General features: G+C 37.8%; 2 protein-coding genes and 1 long non-coding RNA gene across 6 annotated transcripts in view; 1 reads left to right on the top strand and 2 right to left on the bottom strand.

The window, feature by feature from the left end:
- The window catches only part of LOC112912790 (uncharacterized), a 143,780-nt gene extending 137,078 nt beyond the window's left edge, over positions 1-6,702 (top strand). The window contains exons 36-37 of the mRNA XM_072742372.1: positions 5,462-5,507; positions 6,457-6,702. Of these exons, the coding sequence (XP_072598473.1) occupies positions 5,462-5,507; positions 6,457-6,593 (183 nt within the window). The 3' untranslated portion in view covers positions 6,594-6,702. The remainder of the gene's footprint in view (positions 1-5,461; positions 5,508-6,456) is intronic.
- Positions 319-7,797, bottom strand: LOC140595955 (uncharacterized). The gene is made up of 2 exons (XR_011997959.1): positions 5,681-7,797; positions 319-3,383 (listed from the first exon to the last, which is right to left on the bottom strand). It is a non-coding gene; the product is annotated as an uncharacterized lncRNA (long non-coding RNA).
- Positions 7,798-17,316: 9,519 nt separating this feature from the next.
- Positions 17,317-20,566, bottom strand: part of YME1L1 (YME1 like 1 ATPase) — a 43,218-nt gene continuing 39,968 nt past the window's right edge. For all 4 annotated transcript variants that reach the window (XM_026013600.2, XM_026013601.2, XM_072742356.1 and 1 more), the window contains one exon: positions 17,317-18,414. In XM_026013600.2, the coding sequence (XP_025869385.1) occupies positions 18,271-18,414 (144 nt within the window). In that variant the 3' untranslated portion in view covers positions 17,317-18,270. The remainder of the gene's footprint in view (positions 18,415-20,566) is intronic.

The raw sequence follows: 20,566 nt of genomic DNA, 5'->3' as shown, positions 1-20,566 counted from the left end.
TCTTTCGATGGACATCGAGGCTCCTTCCACACTTTGGCTATTGTGGACATTGCTGCTAGGAACATCGGGGTGCAGGTGTCCTGCCGTTTCACTGCATCTGTATCTTTGAGGTAAATCCCCAGCAGTGCAATTGCTGGGTGGTAGGGCAGGTCTATTTTTAACTCTTTGAGGAACCTCCACACAGTTTTCCAGAGTGCATGCCACAATTTCGGCTGAAAACCACTGTAGTGGTTCGCTTTGATATAACTAATTGCTTTTCTTTTCTTTTCTTTTCTTTTCTTTTTTTTCTGCTTTTAAGATTCTCCTTTTCTCTTTCAATTTTGACTTTTTATGTGTCTTGGTGTGAAACTCTTTGGGTTCCTTTTATTTGGGACTGGCAATGCTTCCTGGGCCTGGAGGTCGTTTTCTTCCCCAGGTTAGGGAAGTTTTTAGGTATTCTTTCTTCAAATAAGGTCTTCACCCTTTTCTCTCTTCTTTTTCTGGGACCTCTCTAATGTGAGTTTTATTACACTTGATGCTGTTCCAGAGGTCCCTGTATCTTAATTTTTCAAATTCCTTCTTCTTTTTCTTTTCAGCTTGGATGATTTTTACTACCCTTTCTTGCAGATTGCTGATCTGTTCTTCACATCTTTTAATCTGCTGTCGATTGTGTCTGGTGTATTTTTCATTTCAGTTATTGTATTCTGCAGCCCTAATTGGTTCTTTTGTATATTTTCTCTTTGTTGAAGTTCTCACTGAATCCGTCCATTCTTCCACGTTTGCTGAGCATCTCTGTGACCATTACTTTGAACTCTTTATCAGGCTGACTCCTTATCTCTGTTTCATTTCGTTATTTTTCTGAGGCTCTGTCTCGTGGCCTTGTTCTTTCTTTTGGAACATACTCCTCTGTCCCTCGTTTTGTCTGACTTTCTCTGTTTGTTTCTAAAATTGTTCTTTCCAACTTTTCCCTCTTCAAAATATGTTGCTTTGAACAATGAATGTTTGTTATAAAGTCAAGCAAGAAGAAACATTTTTCAAAGTATTGTCTGGTCATTTCTCTCATTGGAGCTGTGGTGGGGTAGGTGGCAGATGACAGTGCTCTTCTTTTTCTGAGTTCAGAGCACAGGAGTCAGGCAGATGGAGTTAAACTTAGTAGCTTTGTTACTAATACATGCTAACGGATCGGAGGATGTGGTTTGGGTGGGTATGTAGCCACAGTGGGCTTCCCAGTTCTTTATCCCAAATTAGGCACTTCCCCACACAGTTGTAAATGGAGGAAACAAATGTTTGATGCCCATCCCATGAAGATGAGAGCAGACCTGAATTCATGTTACCATGGGTGAGCACATCTTTTCAAAACAGAGATTTGGAATCTCATAAGCACTGCCTAGTGCCTTCTCCCCAATTCACTCATGAGGTAAATCTCCCTTCCTGCTGGGAGGGAGGTAGAGATAAATCCACTTGTGGGTAATGATGGTTTACCTCTAATTTCTGGCTGGATTTAAATTAAAGTTAGTCCTGCCTTTTGTACATACCAACTCTCATAATGATGAGAGGTTGGACAGAGCATACTAGGTGGTAAAGAGAAATCTGTTTTGTGTTTAATAATCCACAACATAGATAACTCATTTGTTGATTGATTTTGGTAAACCAAGTTTTATCTGGAGGAAAAGAATAATTCTTTCCAGGAAGAGTTTCCTCCATTTCAGCCTCTTTGGTTCAACTAAAGATTTTCTCCTTCAAATTCCGTGTCTTGTGGTTTAAAAAATTTGTGCTTATAAATGCAGTCTATTAACTGTTCCTAATAGGAGTAAAGATCATTTCCATTGCTGTATTTTTACTCATAAAGCATTAAAATTTGTAATTTAAATTACACTTTAGACTTTAAAATTTATAATTTAATTAGAAAGCTGTTTTGTGCCTCATGCCTAGTCGTTATTGAGCCACATGACAAACTTTTATGTGTTCATTTTCAGTCAGTTATAGTTAAAAATGTAGGTATTTTTCCTGAAGATGATGAAGTAACTGGCATAAAAACTCTCAGCTCAGGAGGACCTAAAGCACATTCCTGGCCTGCAACTCTTTGGTCTTTTGACCTGAGGCAAACTGCCATCTTTCTGAGGCCTTCTTGTCTCTTATGTAAAAGTAGGGACTTTGACTAAATTAGTGACTTTGATACCTTGTGGAAAAAAATATTTTTTTCAAAGAATGGAACTTAATTTGTTTTGTTTTGTTTTTTTGTTTCTGTTTTTGCATTAAACTGTATTATACAAAACCGAGACAAGTGGAGCTGTGTAGCTAAAAGAGAGAGGAGACTACAGCTGTAGACTTTTGTCCCTCAATCCTACAGTATCCCCAATGGAACCTTAGATTTCTATGATTGGTATTTTGGAAACAAACTGTTATGAGAAAATCCTTCTAATTAATGAGTCTTCGAATTAAAATTTGCTGATATGTTGTTTTTATGTGTATAATTTTCTTACCCTCCTATGTTTTTGATAAATGGAAAAGTATAAATACAATTGCAGATATGTTCTCTTTATTAATGGATTGCAAGCTCTTTCTACCATCTAACTCAATTCTCACCTGGAAATAAACCAGGGTCACAGAAGCAAGTATTTAGGAAAAGACTTTTGGGGAAAAGATAATTACATTACGTTGATCGTTCCTTAAGGAAATGAAGGCAGGCACTTAAGTGACTGGGCCACCTAGGGACCCCTTAGTACCGTATTTAGACCCTATTTTGGGAATTTGGTTCAGGGCTGCCTGTTCCAAGCTGCTTTCAGAATTTTCTCTTTGTGTCTGAAAGTTGCAAGCTTTGCTATTATATGTTGAGATAGTGACCTGTTTTTTATCGATTTTGAGGAAGGTTCTCTGTGCCTCCTGGCACTTGAGTGCCTGTTTCTTTCCCCAGACGAGGGAAGATTTCTGCTATAATTTGCTCAAATATGCCTTCTGCCCCCTCCTTCCCCTCTTTTTCTGGGATCCCCATTATTCTAACATTGTTTTGCTGTGTGGTAAGACTCATCTCTCAAATTCTCTTGTCATAGTCCAGTGGTTGTTTCTCTCACTTTTCCTCAGCTTCTTTATTCTCCATTGTTTTGTCTTCTATATCTCTACTTCTCTGTGAAGCCTCATTTATCCTAGCAGTTAGAACCTTCATTTTTTATTGCATATCACTAAGATTAACCTTTTTTATTTCAACTTGATTAGATATCAGTTGTTTTATTTCTCCAGAAAGGCATTCTCTAATGTCCTCTGTGTGTTTTTTAAGCCCAGCTATTATCTTGATGGTCCTTATTCTTAACTCTCGCTCCAGCCTCTTCCTTCTATCCATGCTGATTAGGTTCCCGGCAGTCAGTACTACCTCTCGTTCTTTGTGGTGATATTTCCATCCTGTCATTCTGTCCAGAGAAGAATAAATGAATGAGAGAACAGAATATAAAAATATCAAGAATGACCCCAGATAAGTACACTAAAGAAATCAGAAGAGACCTGAAGCCAATTTAAAGTTTAACGAAGGAGATAATAGAATTAGATAGCTGAAGAGAGCAGAGCAGTACACTGGATCCTATGTGAATTTTGGTCTTTTTTTTTAGGAAATTGCATCCCCAAATGGTTAAGAGAAAACCTTGTATATATACAAAAATAAAATTAAATACAATGAATGGATAGAATGTAAGTATAAAAATGGAAATTAAAAGTCAAAATAAAAAGGATATTATCAGCCAGTTGAACACAACAGAGCAATATACTATATCCTAAGTATATTTTGGTTTGTTTGTTAGAAGAAACTACATCGCAAAATTGTAAAGAAAGAAAAACTTCATTATATGCAAAAATAAAATTAAACGCAATGAAAGGAGATAGAATGTAAATATGAAAATTAAGATAGATTTTAAAAATAATATAATCAGACAGATGAAGAGAATAGAGCAGTATAGTAGATTCTGGTTGTACTTTAGTCTATTTCTTAGAAGGAACGACTTCCTGAAATGATATAGAAAGAAAAAGTTCAATATATATAGGAATAATATTAAAAGCAGTGAAAGGATTGAATGCAAGTGTAAAAAGGTAAATTGTAAGAGTTGATAAACGAAGAAATTGGTTGAAAGCAAAAAGAAAATTAAAATAGAACGACTAAGGAGTCCTGAGAAATAGCCATGAGTTCTATATACTGTTTGCTCCTAGCACTGCAGTTCTGCAGCTCTGTATGATGAGTAAAGTTGGCCTTAGCAGGTGTTGTTGCTGACCTCCTGAGGGAGAGGCCTGTTGCACTGATTCTTAGGTATCTTTGCTTAGGGTGGGATTGCACCACCCTTGCCAGGGGGCCAGGCCAGGTAAGCAGCTCCAGATTGCTCTCTGTGGCTTTTGTTCCCTGAAGGCTTTCTGGGCAGCTTTAGAGGATGAGAATGAAAATGGCGGCCTCCTAATCTCCAGCCCTGGAATAGAAAGATCTCACTCCCTACTGTGTCTCCCTGGTTTCTGTCTGCACTCTGTATTCACCCAGCCTGTGACCAAGCATTTTTATCTCAAGCACAGACCCCCTTTTGATTTTCCAAACTTTGCAGACCCCTGTAGCCCCCATTCACGCTGTGCCTCCAGGGGGAAGGAGGAGGTCTTGCCCAGTTTTGCCACTTGCTGGACCCCTGCTTGGAAAGTGGTCACCTGACTGTTCCTCGGTTTGGGGTTTATGGCAACACTGAGCTGAATGCCCACTCCTGGGCTCACTGATTGCAACTGGCTTCCCTGCCAAATGCCTTGGCAACTGCCATACTCAGGCACCGCCCCCATTCCTTCTGTGACACACCCCCCCGGGATCCTGAGACCACACTGTCTGTCCCACTTAGGATGCTGCCCCCCGTTGCCACCTGAGCACCTTTCAAACAGGGATGTCCTCACTGGAACAGACCTCTTAAAAGTTCTGGTTGTGCACTCTGCTGCTATATCACTTTCCAGGACTTGCCTTCTGGCTTCCAGAGGCTCCCTGCCCCCCTGGTTTAATCTTCTGATATATGCCTGTGATTCATTTCTCCACAGCTCCTACCTTGCAGAAAGCAGTCACTGTTCTATTTGTAGAATTGCAACAAATCTTTTCATGGATCTCTGTCTGAGTCCACAGGTGTTCAGAATGATCTGATACCTATGTAGCTGAATCCCAGACACCAGACAAAACTAGGGTCTCCTACTCCTCCACCATCGTCCTCTTCTTCCAGAAATTCTGTATATTCGATTGATCAATATTAACTGTACTTTTCCTTAGACTCCTCTAAACACCATTATAGGTTTCTTCTCATTTATCCAGATTAAAATAAGTAGGGATTAATTTTATTTATGTGATTACCTTTCTATTTAAGCAAATTGTAACTTTTACTCTCTAAAAGTATCATTTCCAGACCACGTTTCATAAGCAAAATAAAATTCCTACAGTAATGTCTCTTGTTTAACTTGAATATTGTAAGTAACGTTTGACTTATTTCAGATGCTGCAGGAATTGGAAGACAGTATAACCGGAGAACTAAAAGAAGGTATGTTGCCATATGTACAAATTTAGATGGTCATTAATTTCTGGAATAAACCACAAATAGTAACTGGCATCCCTTCTCCTTGTTAAAATTTTGTCTAGATATATCTAATAAAAATGTAAAACAAACATAGTGAATAACAGACTTATTACTCATTTGGTCATCGTGTTTCATACCTTTTTTAAAAATCTGCAGCCTGTGTGCCTCTTAGGACTTTTGGCTGTAATCTTCCTTCACTTGTGCCATCGCTATGGAACTGTCAATCTGAAAATGTGGGTGTTCTCAGATTCTTGTTTCTGCTAGTGGTAGAAGACCAAACAGACCAGACTTGTCTTAGCAATACTTAGTTAAGCAATTATATAGTTCATATAGCTGTCCCTTGACAGGTGACATTTCAATCTCCAGCCACTGGTTTTGCCATTGGGTAAAATTCCAGGTTTCTTAGCATGGAATACAAACACCCAAATCAATTTGGTTCTTGCCACATTGGTGAGCCTTCTCTGTGCTTTGCAGAGAGTAATCTTTCAGGGATCAGCCTTCCTATTCCCTCCACCGAAAAGCAGACAATATTGATAGAAAACCAGGATGTCCCTTCTGTGTGTTCTTATAATGTCTTGTTTTAAACCTGTCATGGTATATTTGACTCTAGGTATTGCCTCTTTGATTTTTCAGTTGATAGTATATGATTGTTCAGGGGTGGACTGTGCCATCAGCTTGCAATCTCATCTTGTAATGAGAAAACCAGAAGCTCTAGTATTTATCCATAGTAGTAATTAATTCAATGGGCAATCGTGAGCAAACTTGATTTAATAGTAATTTTGTATTTTATATTATACTTATGTAGATATTTTTCATTCTTTTAACACTCAGAAGATTCCAACCTTTTTTTTACTAACTTCTAGTTAACTACAAAGTATTTCAGATAAAGAATATTATTCTTTCTCTTTTTCAGTTGCTCATGAATTAGAATCAGGATTCTGTAGATCCTCTCCTTTAGGACCTACTGACGAATCAAATGTAAATCAAGATCTAGTACTGCAAGCATCACGAGAATATGTAGAGATTTTCAATAGAAAGTATATGATCTGAAAGATATATAGTAAAAGCTTATTACCTAGATGTTTAACATAACATTTTAATTGTTTCCCAGTAAATGTCTGATGTACAAAAAATCTTTATTAAAGGAAATTTTGTTATATCATGTGTAATGAAAGTTTATATATTATTTTAAGCTATGTTTCTTGGCATCTGATTAACTTTTAAGCATATATTGTACATGGAAACCAGCATTATTGAGTTTTATAGGCTCCAATCTGCCCAAATAGATCAGACCAAGTTGTCAATAATGTTTCGGGGCTGGTAATTGATAGTTTTTTTTTTTTGTATTTTCCATGTTTTATTACTAGACATATGGATTTAGACACATATCATTTTGATATACTGCTGCTAAAGCTATCACCAATGTTTGTATGCATTTCAATTTTTATAGTGCCATAAAACCTGTGTATAATTTTAATGGCGCTGACCATTAAAATGGTCATTTAATTAATTAATTAAATTAATTTTAATTTTAAATACTTATTATTCATAGCTCTTTCCTCATGGTGAAAAAGATATGCCTAAGGCTTTTTATCTTTTCTTTTTTTTTTTTAATTTACTTTTTGAGAAGAGTCTTAAAATTAGAGAAAAGAAAAAAATAGAGAAAATGACCTTTTCCCTCCAGAATGGTTTGGGGTAAATTGTTAAATTGTGCCCAATTCCTGTGGCCCCTATATCCTGCAAGTCAGTACATTCCACATAGCTACCGTACAACCCTGCCAATCAGAAAATCAACACTAATACAATTGTCCTTTGAATAATGTGGAGCTTAGGGGCACTGATCCTCTGTGTAAAATCTGTGAACTTTTGATTCCCCAGCACTTAACTACTACTAATCTGCTGTTGACCAGAATATTTATTGTACCAAAACAGTCAATTAACCTATGTTTTGTGTGTTATATGTATTGCATACTATATTCTCCTTATAAAGTAAGCTAGAGAAAATTGTTATTAAGAAAAATCAGAAGGAAGAGAAAATACAGTACTGTTTTTTTTAAAAATTGGCATATAAGTACACCCATTCAAACTATGTTAAGGATACATTATGTTTTTAAATTTAAATTCAAGTTGCCAACATTTAGAAGGGTCATCATTTTCAGATAGAGTTTTTGATAATTCATCAGTTGCATGTAACACCCAGTGCTCATCACGTCACATGCCCTCCTTCATGACCATCACCGATTTACCCCATCCCCCCATTCACTTCCCTTTCAGCAACCTTCAGTATGTTTTCTGGAGTTGAGTCTCTCATGGTTTGTCTTCCTCTCTGATTTTACCCCATTCAGTTTCCCCTCCTTGCACCATTTCTTATATTCCACCTATGAGGGAGACCATATGATCATTGTCTTTCTCCAGTTGACTTGTTTCAGCCTGATATCCTATAGTACCATGCCCATTGATGTAATGGTAGGTATTCATCCTTTCTGATGTCTGAGTAATATTCCATTTTTTTTAAATTTTTTATTTATTTATGATAGTCACACACACACAGAGAGAGAGAGAGAGGCAGAGACATAGGCAGAGGGAGAAGCAGGCTCCATGCACCGGGAGCCCGATGTGGGACTCGATCCCGGGTCTCCAGGATCGCGCCCTGGGCCAAAGGCAGGCGCCAAACCGCTGCGCCACCCAGGGATCCCCTGTAATATTCCATTTTGTATGTATACCACATCTTTTTTTAAAAAGAATTCATCTATTTACTCATGAGAGAGAGAGGCAGAGACACAGGCAGGGGGAGAAGCAGGCTCCATGCAGGGAGCCGGACATGGGACTCTTCCCAGATCGCAGCATCATGCCCTGAGCCAAAGGCAGACGCTGAACCGCTGAGCCCCCCAGGGGCCCCATACCACACCTTCTTTATCCATTCCTCTGTTGAAGGACATCTTGGCTCCTTCCACAGTTTGGATATTGTGGACATTGCTACTATAAACATTGAGGTTGGGATCTCTGGGTGGCGCAGCGGTTTGGCGCTTGCCTTTGGCCCAGGGCGCGATCCTGGAGACCCGGGATCGAATTCCACGTCGGGCTCCCGGTGCATGGAGCCTGCTTCTCCCTCTGCCTGTGTCTCTGCCTCTCTCTCTCTCTGTGACTATAATACATACATACATACATACATACATACATACATACATACATACATAAATAAATAAATAAATAAATAAATATCATGAGGAAAGGTTAAGGGAAATAAATGACAGCCTCAGAAGGAAAAATCTACCTTTAATTGGGGTTCCAGAGGGTGCTGAGAGGGACAGAGGACCAGAAAGTGTATTTGAACAATCATAGGTGAGACCTTCCTTAACTTGGGAAGGGAAACAGGCATTCAGATTCAGGAGGTAGAGAGATTCCCCCTAAAATCAATAAACACCATTCAACACCCTGACATTTAATAGTGAACTTGTAAATTACAAAGATAAAGAGAAGATCCTTAAAGCAGCAAGAGACAAAAATCCCTTACTTTTATGGGGAGGAGAATTAGGGTAACAGCAGACCTCTCCACAGACACGTGGCAGGCCACAAAGGGCTGGCAGGATACATTCAGGGTCCTAAATGAGAAGAATCTGCAGCCAAGAATACTTTATCCAGCAAGGCTCTCATTCAGAATGGAAGGAGAGATAAAGAGCGTCCAAGATAGGCAGAAACTGAAAGAATACGTGACCACCAAACCAGCTCTGCAAAAATATTAAGGGGCACTCTGTAATAGAAAGAGGAAGTCCAAGGAAACAATCCACAATAACAGGGTCTGAATAGGTATTATGATGACACTAAATACACATCTTTCAGTAGTAACTCTGAACGTGAATGGGCTTAATGACCCCAACAAAAGGTGCAGGGTTTCAGACTGGACAAAAAAGCAACCTCCCCCCACCCCAAAATAAAGCAAGACCCATCTATTTGCTGTCTACAAGAGACTCATTTTAGACGTAAGGACACCACAGCCTGAAAATAAAAGGTTGGAGAACCATTTACCATTCAAATGGTCCTCAAAAGAAAGCAGGGGTAGCCATCCTTATATCAGATAAACTAAAATTTACCCTGAAGACTGTAGTGAGAGATTAAGAGGGACACTATATCATACTTAAAGGATCTATCCAACAAGAGGACCTAACAATCATGAATATTTATGTACCTAATATGGGAGCTGGTGAATCAATTAATAACCAAAGTTTAGACATACTTAGATAATAATACACTAATACTGGGAGACTTCAACACAGAGCTTTGTGCAAATGACACATCTTCTAAGCCCAACATTTCCAAAGAAACAAGAGCTTTAAATGATACACTGCACCAGATGATTTCACAGATATTTACAGAACGTTACATCTAAACGCAACCAAATACACATTCTTCTCAAGTGTACATGGAACTTTCTCCAGAATAGACCACATACTGGGTCACAAATCAGGTCTTAACCGATACCAAAAGATTGGGATTGTCCCCTGCTTATTTTCAGACCATAATGCTTTGAAACTAGAACTAAATCACAAGAAGAAATTTGGAAGAAACTCAAACACATGAAGGTGAAAGAGCACCCTGCTAAAAGATGAATGGGAAAACCAGGAAATTAGAGAAGAATGAAAACGTTTCATGGAAACTAGTGAAAATGAAGATACAACCGTTCAAAATCTATGGGATACAGCAAAAGCAGTCGTAAGAAGGAAATACATCACAATGCAAGTATCCCTCAAAAAATTGGAAAAAAGAACCCTCAAGTACACAAGCTAAACTTGCTCCTAAAGGAACTGGAGAAAGGACAGCAAAAAACCTACACCCAGCAGAAGAAGAGAGTTAATACAGATTTGAGCAGAACTCAATGAACTAGCAAAAGTACTGTGGAAGAAATCAACAAAACTAGGAGTTGGTTCTTTGAAAGAATCAGTAGGATAGATAAACCATTAGCCAGTCTTATTAAAAACAAGAGAAAATACACTAATAAAATCACGAATGAAAAAGAAGAGATCACCACCAATATCAAGGAAATATAAACGAATTTCCAAAGGCAGATGGTTCAACCACTGGGCCACCCAGGTGCCCCTGCTCTTCAGTTCTGTCATATTAATCCACAGGAATTTTGATATACTTACTACCTTACAGATCACCATGGTTACTGATTATATGGATTACTTCATGCTAATATTATTAGGTACATAGGAAATAGTCTGGAGTTTGTGAAAAGATTTTACCCCAGGTAATTTTTGTCAACCTTTACAAAAAAAGGAGAAACAGAGAAAACGGTTGGCCATGTAGCCAACCCTTAACAGAAGGGCTGGAGAGAAAGACTAAGAAATCACAGGCATACAGATGACAGAAGAAAATAGAAGCCTAAAGAACCAAAGAAATAACCTTAAGTTTACCAATATGAAAGAGTAAAGAAGGACCTCACAAGATAATTTCTGAGTTTTAACATAATCATAGAAATGTTATCAACAGAATGAAAGGGGAAATAAGAGCTGCGGCCAACTAAAAGCAGTCATCAGAAGGGATTTCTCTTGCTTAATTTAGCAATAATATTTTGTTTAAAAAGTTAAAGATGAAATATATTCACATTTATGTGAATATTATGACAGAACTATTTCAGATTTTGAAAAATCATACAAATGAAATTATACCACAAAAAAATGTTCAAATTTCTTTAAACTTATTTTTTCTTAGTAATCTCTACAACCCAATATGGGGCTTGAACTCACAACCTCAAGACAGGAGTCACACTCTTTAGACTGAGCCAGCCAGGCACCCCAAAAATCTTAATATATGTAACCACTATTTTTTTAAAAAAAGATTTTTTTATTCACGAGAGACATGGGGAGAGAGAGAGGCCAAGACACAGACAGAGGGAGAAGCAAGCTCCATGCAGGGAGCCTCACATGGGACTCGATCCCAGGTCTCCAGAATCACGCCCAGGGCTGAAGGTAGGCACTAAACTGCTGAGCCACCTAGGCATCCCTGTAACCACTATTTTTGATTCATAGGATATTATCACACAGCAAAATCATCTCCTGGTAGTCTTTTTTTTTTTTTTTTTTTTTTTCCTGGTAGTCTTTTAAATATTCAGATATTTTTCTCTCAATCCAGGTTGAAAAACTTTACTTAAAATGGCACTGAAACAGAATGTCCAGCCCCATATAAGTATAGAAACACCAAAAGGCAAGAGTTAATTAGCCCGGCCAGGCTACAGGTTAACCACCTGCAGTAGGTGATTAGGGTAGGGGGAGAAGGCTGGCATGGCCTTTTCTTCTTTCCTGCTTAATTCCATCTCTCCTCTCACAGCTGGCTGTCTGCTCTGACTTTGCCAGGGTCAAAACTATAGGGAGTGGTTGAGTTCTTATCTGGCTGATGCTACTGTTTGGTTTCTTTTAAAGATTTATTTGAGAGAAACAGAGAGAGAGAGAGAGAGAGAGATTGCACAAGAGAGCATAAGCAGAATGAGGGAGAAGCAGGCTTCCCACTGAGCAGGGAGTCTCACACAGGGGCTCCATCCCAGGACCCTGGGATCAAGACCTGAGCCAAATGCAGCCACTTAACAGACTGAGCCACCCAGGCTCTCCTGGCTGTAAGATGGTTTTAAGCAGGCTGGATTTGGCAATTTTTTTTTCAGTTTTTTTTTTAAGATTTTATTTATTCATGAGAGACAGAGAGAGATGCAGAGACAGAGAGAGAAGCAGGCTCCATGCAGGGAGGCCGATGCAGGACTCGATCCCGGGACTCCAGGATCATGCCCTGGGCTGAAGGGAAGCACTCAACCACTGAGCCACCCAGGCATCCCTAGGTTTTTGTTTTAAAGCAGGCTCCATGCCCAATATGGGGCTTACACTCATGACCCCAAGATGAAGAGTCACATGCTCTACTGACAGAGCCAGCCAGGTGCTCAGCAATTATTTTAAAGCTGACTCTCTCAGGGCCACTTTGGTACCCACAGCTGATCTGATCTGCAATTCCCTTGACCTGAGTGAATACAGTTCATTCGGTCAGGCTCTCTTTCTTCTTAGCTCTTAAGGAATCCACATATCCATCCTGGACTGTCTTCTTCTGAAGCCTCTGCACCTCCAAGCAACCCTTTTATACAGTATCTAAAATAGAGTCCCCATGAGGGCTCACTCTCCACACGTAGTATCTGGCCCTTCATAAGCAGTCAAGCAGTTTTTGTCAAACCAAATGCTGAGAGTGCAGAACAGCTTAATCTCCCTTCATTAGCCAAAGCACCTTACCAGCCCTCTCAGGTTCCAGGTTTCCTGAATATAAGGAAACAGTCATACTTCCAGAACAGCAAGAGATTCCTATCAAGCTCTCCAAACTAGTTTTGAGAAATACGTACCTGCTCACCCTCCCACTCAGGCAGCTTTGTAATTAGCTTTGTAATTTTCTTTCTCTTTAAATGGATTCTTAAATTCATAAGATTATCTACTCATCATACTACCATATGATGCAAGACTGAAGACAACACAGCATTTATATATAACTAAATTAAGTCCATGGCCTAAATGGAGTTGGGGATCCACATTCTTATCTAAAAGGATGTGTATTCACCTGTAATAGGATGAGGGCAAGAGAGAATTTGCACAGAAATAAAGTCCTCAGTTCATATATATATCAACTCTCCCGATTCTTTTTTTTAAATTTTATTTATGTATTCATGAGAGACAGAGGGGGGGGGCAGAGACACAAGCAGAGGGAGAAGCAGGCTCCATGCAGGAAGCCTGACATGGGACTCCATCCCAGGTCTCCAGGATCACACCCTGAGCTGCAGGTGGCGCTAAACTGCTGCACCACCAGTGCTACCCAACTCTCCCAATTCTTATGTCCACAGCTAGGTGTTATTTTTTCAATCCAAAGACCAAGTCTACATTCCAACATATTTTACTGAAATGCTGCATACTTAAGAAACATACTCATAACCAGCTGAAGTGACTTGGTAGTTACTTAAAAATGAATATAAGCAAATAAAAGTAATATCTAAACATAAAACATGTATCCGTGACCAAAAATAATAAATAAATAAAGGTTACATGTCAAACTCTGGCATTCTGGTAGCTTTGAATGGATAGCTCTGAAAAGTTTACCAGTCCTCTTTAGGTCTATTCTTATTAAACTGCTTTGGTTGGAGTATGATTCAAAATAAGTGAGAGAGATTCACTTTCAGTACAATGATGAATGGAGGCAGACATATCATTCCCATTTTTAAGAAGGCAACTATAAAGTTGAATAAAATTATTTTAAAAACAACCACTTCAGCACTCTGGAAATCTACCCAAGACCTACAGCAAACTGTTTCTTCATGAAAACCACGTAAGTTTGGTGAGAGTTGCATTAAGTCTGTGGTGCTTGCTGTGCTGTCACTTCCCATGCCAGAACTTGTCACTGCCAGAAGGGACTTGCTTGACCTGATGCAGAGTAAGTCAAAGGGTGACCTCTATGCTAAGCACACAGGGTTCTCTTGCCTGAGGCTGCAATCCTGTTAAGGGCAAACACGGTAAGAGTAGAAAGGTATTTAACTGGAAGTTCTGAGAGGTAAGACAGCCATGTGGATTTGATAAGCACTCCATACACTTCAGATTTACCAGAGGCATGCAGAACAGAAACTGAAATTGGTTCAAGCCACCCACATCCCACTGTTGCCAAGGTGTACACATCCACACAAAGGAGTTGCAAAAAACAAAAACCAGGGAAGAACTGAAAATGACCCAAATGTTGAATGGACTTGCAATCCCACACAGATCCATCAGCAGAGTAGAAGGCAAGAATGATGGGGTCGGAACACAAACTCTGCCCAATCTTTGGCTAAATGTTAAGGTCTGCAGACAAAGCAATCGTTAGGAACCAAGATTAAAACATTTTAAAAATGAACAGAGACATCAATGGCTACATACTGTAGTAGAGATGACTTCATAAATTTATTGGAGGCAAGTTACTAAACATAACAAAATCCTCTGGGGAAGAAATACTTTCCCTTACTAACGAAAAAAAAGCATTAAGTAGAAACTGTCCATTTCCAGATGGTAGATTTAGTAAAGATTTAAAAGCAGCTATATGGACATGATCAAAAAAGTAATGGAAGTCATGTTTAATGAATTAATGAAAACCATGATGAAAATGATGCAATGCAAGAAGAATCTCAATAAAAAAGATACAAAGCAACTAGAAACGACAAATACCCACCATTTGCTTCAACGTGGATGGAACTGGAGGGTATTATGCTGACTGAAATAAGTCAATCGGAGAAGGACAAACAGTGTATGTTCTCATTCATTTGGGGAATATAAATAATAGTGAAAGGGAATATAAAGGAAGGGAAAAGAAATGTTGGGAAATATCAGGAAGGGAGACAGAACATAAAGACTCCTACCTCTGGGAAACGAACAAGGGGTGGTGGAAGGGGAGGAGGGCGGGTGTTGGAGGGGAATGGGTGACGAGCACTGAGGCGGACACTTGACGGGATGAGCACTGGGTGTTTTTCTGTATGTTGGTAAATTGAACACCAATAAAAATTAATATAAAAAAAAAAAGATACAAAGTAGGGATCCCTGGGTGGCGCAGAAATTTAGCACCTGCCTTTGGCCCAGGGCGCGATCCTGGAGACCCGGGATCGAATCCCACATCGGGCTCCTGGTGCATGGAGCCTGCTTCTCCATCTGCCTATGTCTCTGCCTCTGTGTGTGTGTGTGTGTGTGACTATCATAAATAAAAATAAATAAATAAATAAATAAATAAATAAATAAATAAAATACAAAGTAAATTAAAGAATTGAATAGAAACTTAGAGCTAAAAAATACAGTGCCTGAAATGAAAATTCAACTGATTTGAGATGACAGAACAATCAGTGAACTTCAATAATCAATAGAAATTATTCAATCTTAAGTAGAGAGGGAGAAAAAACAATGAAGAAAATGAACAAAGCCTCAGAGACCATATCAACATTAACTGTACCAACACACATGTAAGGAGACTCCCAGAAGGACAAGACAGAAAAAGACAGATAAATGTATCTGAAGAAATAACTGCCAAAAACTGCTTAAATTTGATAAAAAGCTAATCTACAGATCCATGAAACCCATTAAACCCCAAATAGTAAAAACACAGGGACATCCACATCTCAACACATCATCATAGTAAAACTTGTAAAAGATAAGGATAAGCAAGCAAAAACAAAACAAAACTTTGAAATCATCAAGAGAAAAAAAAAAAAAAAACAACCTATCAGAAAAGGAAACCAAAATTATGATTAACAGCTGACTCCTCACAAAAAAAAAAAAAAAAGCCAGGAGTCTATGGGATAACATATTCAAAATGATTAAAGAAAAAAAAATGTCAGGATCCCTGGATGGCTCAGTGGTTTAGCTCCTGCCTTCGGCCCAGGGTGTGATCCTGGAGACCCAGGATCAAGTCCCACATCAGGGTCCCTGCATGGAGCCTGCTTCTCTCTCTGTGTCTCTGCCTCCCTCTCTCCCTCTCTCTGTGTCTCTCATGAATAAAATTAAAAAAGAAAAAAAAAGGCAATCATGTATTCTATATCCATCAACACTATACTTACAAAAAGGAAAAATAAAAGACATTCTCGGAGAAAGACTGAGGAAATAAGATTATATAAAGCACAAGTTTCATCACTGTATTGTTAAACTGCTGTAACATGGACAGATATAACATGACACTAAGAGCACAGAGAAGAAGATGAGATATACTGAAACAAAGTTCCTACATTTAACCAGAATTAAAGTAGACTGATGGTCTACTTTAATGCGTATGGCCATCCCTAGATCAACCACTAAGATGTAATTCAAATAGGAAGAGCGGAAGGATCTATTTATATATGAGAAAAACAGGAAACAAAAAGCAAAATAGGAGGTGCAAAAACAATTATATCAATACTAAATTTGAATTAACTAAACACTACAATGAATAGAGATGGTTGGACTGGATAAAAAAAACAAGATCCGGGGATCCCTGGTGGCTCAGAGGTTTAGTGCCTGCCTTCAGCCCAGGGCATGATCCTAGAGTCCTGGGATCGAGTCCCACATCGGGCTCCATGCATGGAGCCTGCTTCTCCCTCTGCCTGTGTCTCTCTCTCTTATGAATAAATAAATAAAATCTTTTAAAAAAGAAAAAAGTAAGATCCTTCGATAAAGCACTTGTATTCAGAATATACGATCTCTTACAACATATAAGACAACCCAAAAGTGATGGTGAGGGTCGTCTGAATGGACATTTCTCCAAAGAAAATATACAAATAGTCATAAAACAGGGGAGGTATCACTAGTGTAGATAGATGTATATTAATCCATGAGATATTATTTCACTCACACTGAAATGACTTTATCAAAAAGACTATAAAAACATACTGTAGCAGATGTAGAGAATGATGCAACAGGTTCTTTAAAAAGTAAGCAGAAACTTACTATGCAACCCAGCAATTTCAATCCTAGAAGTCTATCCAAGAAAAATGAAAACATATATCCACACAATGACATGTATACACACAGGGAGAGGGAAGGAGGGAAAGAAGGACGAAGGAGAAACAAAAGGGGAAAGAGAGGTGCGCAATTAAAAAATGAGATAATGAATCTGGACCAAGGTATATGGGAGTTCCTTGTATTATTCCAGTAATATTTCTGTAAGTTTGAAATCAGGTCAAACTGTAAAATTAAAAAAAAAAAAAAAGGCAAAGATATTATATAGCAAACTCCATCAACTTCTTCAATGAAGACCATATACAGCTTAAGAATTATTAGAAAACTGTAGGTAACTTTAATAAAATAACTTCAAGAATATAATTTGGTTGTAAAACCAATACAATGAGCTCTAAAAATTTTTTTATTCAGTTAAGAAAGTCATCTGTAAATCCTGTAATATGTTCATATTCACAAAATCTGAATGAAAAGCAAACAACTTTCCATTTCTAACATGGTAATTCAAAGTTCACTTTGAAGGGACTGGGATTTGGGGTTAATTTTATTCAATACCAAGCATAATTATATAATAATTCAGATTTTGAAGTGACTCACTTTTTATTTAATGAAATACTTGCTGCTCTGAAATAAATTTCATTAGTAAGAATGATGATGATGTTAAAAAAAGACAATGAAAATGCAAGCTGCATCTCTAAAAGGTTATAATCATTTAAATTATGATTATATCTTTACATTTACAATTCTCTACTTTTAGATAGACAAAAACAAAAGCAGAACTATTTTATATTACGGACAACCTGGAACATAATTAAGTGCATCTTAATGACGTTTCCACTGACATGAATAGAAGTATGGTTCACCAACAAATGGTACTATCTAAAAACAAAGACACTCCTTCAACAATTTTACTTTGCCAAGTAAAAATACTTTCCAAGTGCTAAAAGCACAATTTTTATTCGCATCTAGTAGAGGAACCAACCATGAAATCATTACTTATTTTCAACTGAATGACATGTCTCTAACAAGCTATTTTCAATCCTAACAGTCCTTTATTTTCTTTAACATATTTGCTATGAGTTGATAACTTGCAATAGGTGTCATCATGAGACTAACCAAAACTAGACTAAACGTGACAAGAGACAAAGTGTTTCACACCCTTGAGTGATATCAAGTCAAGAATGAGAGAAAAGCATTGCAAAAGGAGACTACTGAAATGCTACTTATATATTCTTGCAGTAAAACCAGCAATGCATCCATTTTAAGAATTATCATCTCACTTCCAATTTCTTTCCCTCAAGAACAATTTGAATCTCTTTGGCATCCAAAGTCTCATAGGTTAGTAAAGCTTCTGCTAGATTCTTATGCTCTTTTGCATGAGTCTTCAAGATATGTTTTGCTCGTTCATATGAGTCCTGAAACGGAAAAGCAGGTATCTTAGAAGCAGAAAACTTAGAAGCAAAAACCATAAATAAGAGAAAAAAAAAAAAAAAAAAAGGATATACCTTAAAAAAAATGTGAAATCTATTCATTTCTATTTATAAAAGATAAAAGCACTGGGCTCTATGCCCAGCATAGATGGACAGGTAGATAGAAAAGGAAGCTTGGTTCTCAAAGATGAGATTTGCAAATGTTCTATTTTTAACCTCAAAATTTATCACATGGATAAATAAAGACTACTTAGGGAGTTACTTAAATATATATAAGTATATAATGTATCTGTTTTTTATGTAAAATCTATGAACAAATAAATCTTTCTCCCATTAAAAAGTTAAGGGAGGTTTGCTTCTTTTGCTTTGTGAGATTTCACCAATTTATTCAATCTAAACAGCCAGAAAAGATCTTCTTTTCTATTCTCTTATTTGGTATTTCAGTCTGTGACAACTATACCAGTTGTCAAAAAACTCAAAAACGAGTTTTTTGGTTTTGTTTTTAATATTTTATTTATTTGAAAGATAGAGTGACACAGAGAGCACAAGCTGGGGAGAGGCAAAGAGAGAGGGAGAAGCAGGCTCTCCACTGAGCAGGGAGCCTGACTTGGGGCTCAATCCCAAGATCCCAGGATCATGACCTGAGCTAAAGGCAGAAGCTTAACCGACACCCAGGAGCCCCACTATAAAATCAGTTTAACAAAACCAAGAAGCATAGGTCATATAAACATAACACACTTATTAAAAATAAACATCATTAGACATTCTTAAAAAAAACCATTATGTTTAAATGAAATAATAAAATTAAAGACAACATAGAAAGTATTGCAAATACATCATGGAATACTGAGTCTAATAACCAAGGATGAATTAGTAATAACTTTAAAAACCGAACGGAATGAAACCCTTACATTGTTACATGTAAGACTACTATTAGGTTTTTTATACTTTTAAGTTTTATATATATATTTGAACGGAAAATGTACTAGCTAGTCATCATTTCCCTTAATAACAATGTAAGTGTGCCATCTAGTGGAAAGAATACCTCCTGCCTTCCCAGTCTTCAGAAAATTATTAGAATAAAGAATATTTCCAATGCTCTAAGAATACTAGAGCATAGATAATTTACTCAAAATAACAAATAGTAAAGGAAAGAGAATGAAGATTCTGGTAAGGCAGAAAGAATTCCTGTTCTGAAACACCTTCTAAACCTTTCCATTACATACACTTTCCACATAATGACTTTAAAGCATTTCTTTATCTCCTTGAGTTAATCAATACCTGGCCCTCCTGGGGAGACTCCAGTGATGGCCCTCCAGTGGCACCTACCAATGCACTCTTATCCCACCCATTTCAGAGTAAAGAGATGACCTCTTTGTTCCCCTCATCACTAGCAGAGCATTACTATCCCATCCTCTTCTAGAAAGCACAAATCCTTTGAAGTTTATACCATTTGACTGTAGCCCTATTCAACCTCCTTCCACTGCCATCTACTACCCGAATTACAGTTCACATTCATTAGACTTCTGGCATTTAGCTCAATCTTCTCCATTCCAAGATCTGCCTTTGTACACATCCAAATGCAACACATATCCAACCTCTGCACTAAGCACCAGACCTATGTTATCTTCTCCGACTTGAAATCTTCACTAAGACACCTCAAGTTCATTATGTATAAAACTCAGCTGATAATCTACATACTTCCCCATCTTAGGCCGTCATCAGTGTTTTGCCAGTAAATAGCACACAGAACTATGAGGCAGAAATCTAGAAAACAGCTTTGTGTTTAATTTAGCTGCTTTCTCACTGAAACATCATGAAGGTATTTTGATTCCACTAGATCACGTATCTCTTGAATGCATTCATTTTTCTCAATTTCCACTCTCAATGCCCTAATCCAGACATCTGTGGTACCATGAAGATATTCCACAGTACCTAACAACTCACATATACTGTATTGGATATTACAATCAAGAGACTTACATTTTCAAGATCTTTGTGCTTCATTCTTAGCACATGCACACAGGTAGGCAAAAAGCAAGTACTACTTGTTGAATAAAATATATATCGGAGTAAAAAACCAATAAAGACTCAAATAATCATTATCTCCTATTCTAACAACTGTATAGTTTTACAG

This window comes from Vulpes vulpes, chromosome 2 (genome assembly GCF_048418805.1).
Source record: "Vulpes vulpes isolate BD-2025 chromosome 2, VulVul3, whole genome shotgun sequence".
Taxonomy (NCBI): Eukaryota; Metazoa; Chordata; class Mammalia; order Carnivora; family Canidae; genus Vulpes; species Vulpes vulpes.
Note: the sequence above shows the minus strand (reverse complement) of the source record. Positions and strands in the feature narration are given on the sequence as shown.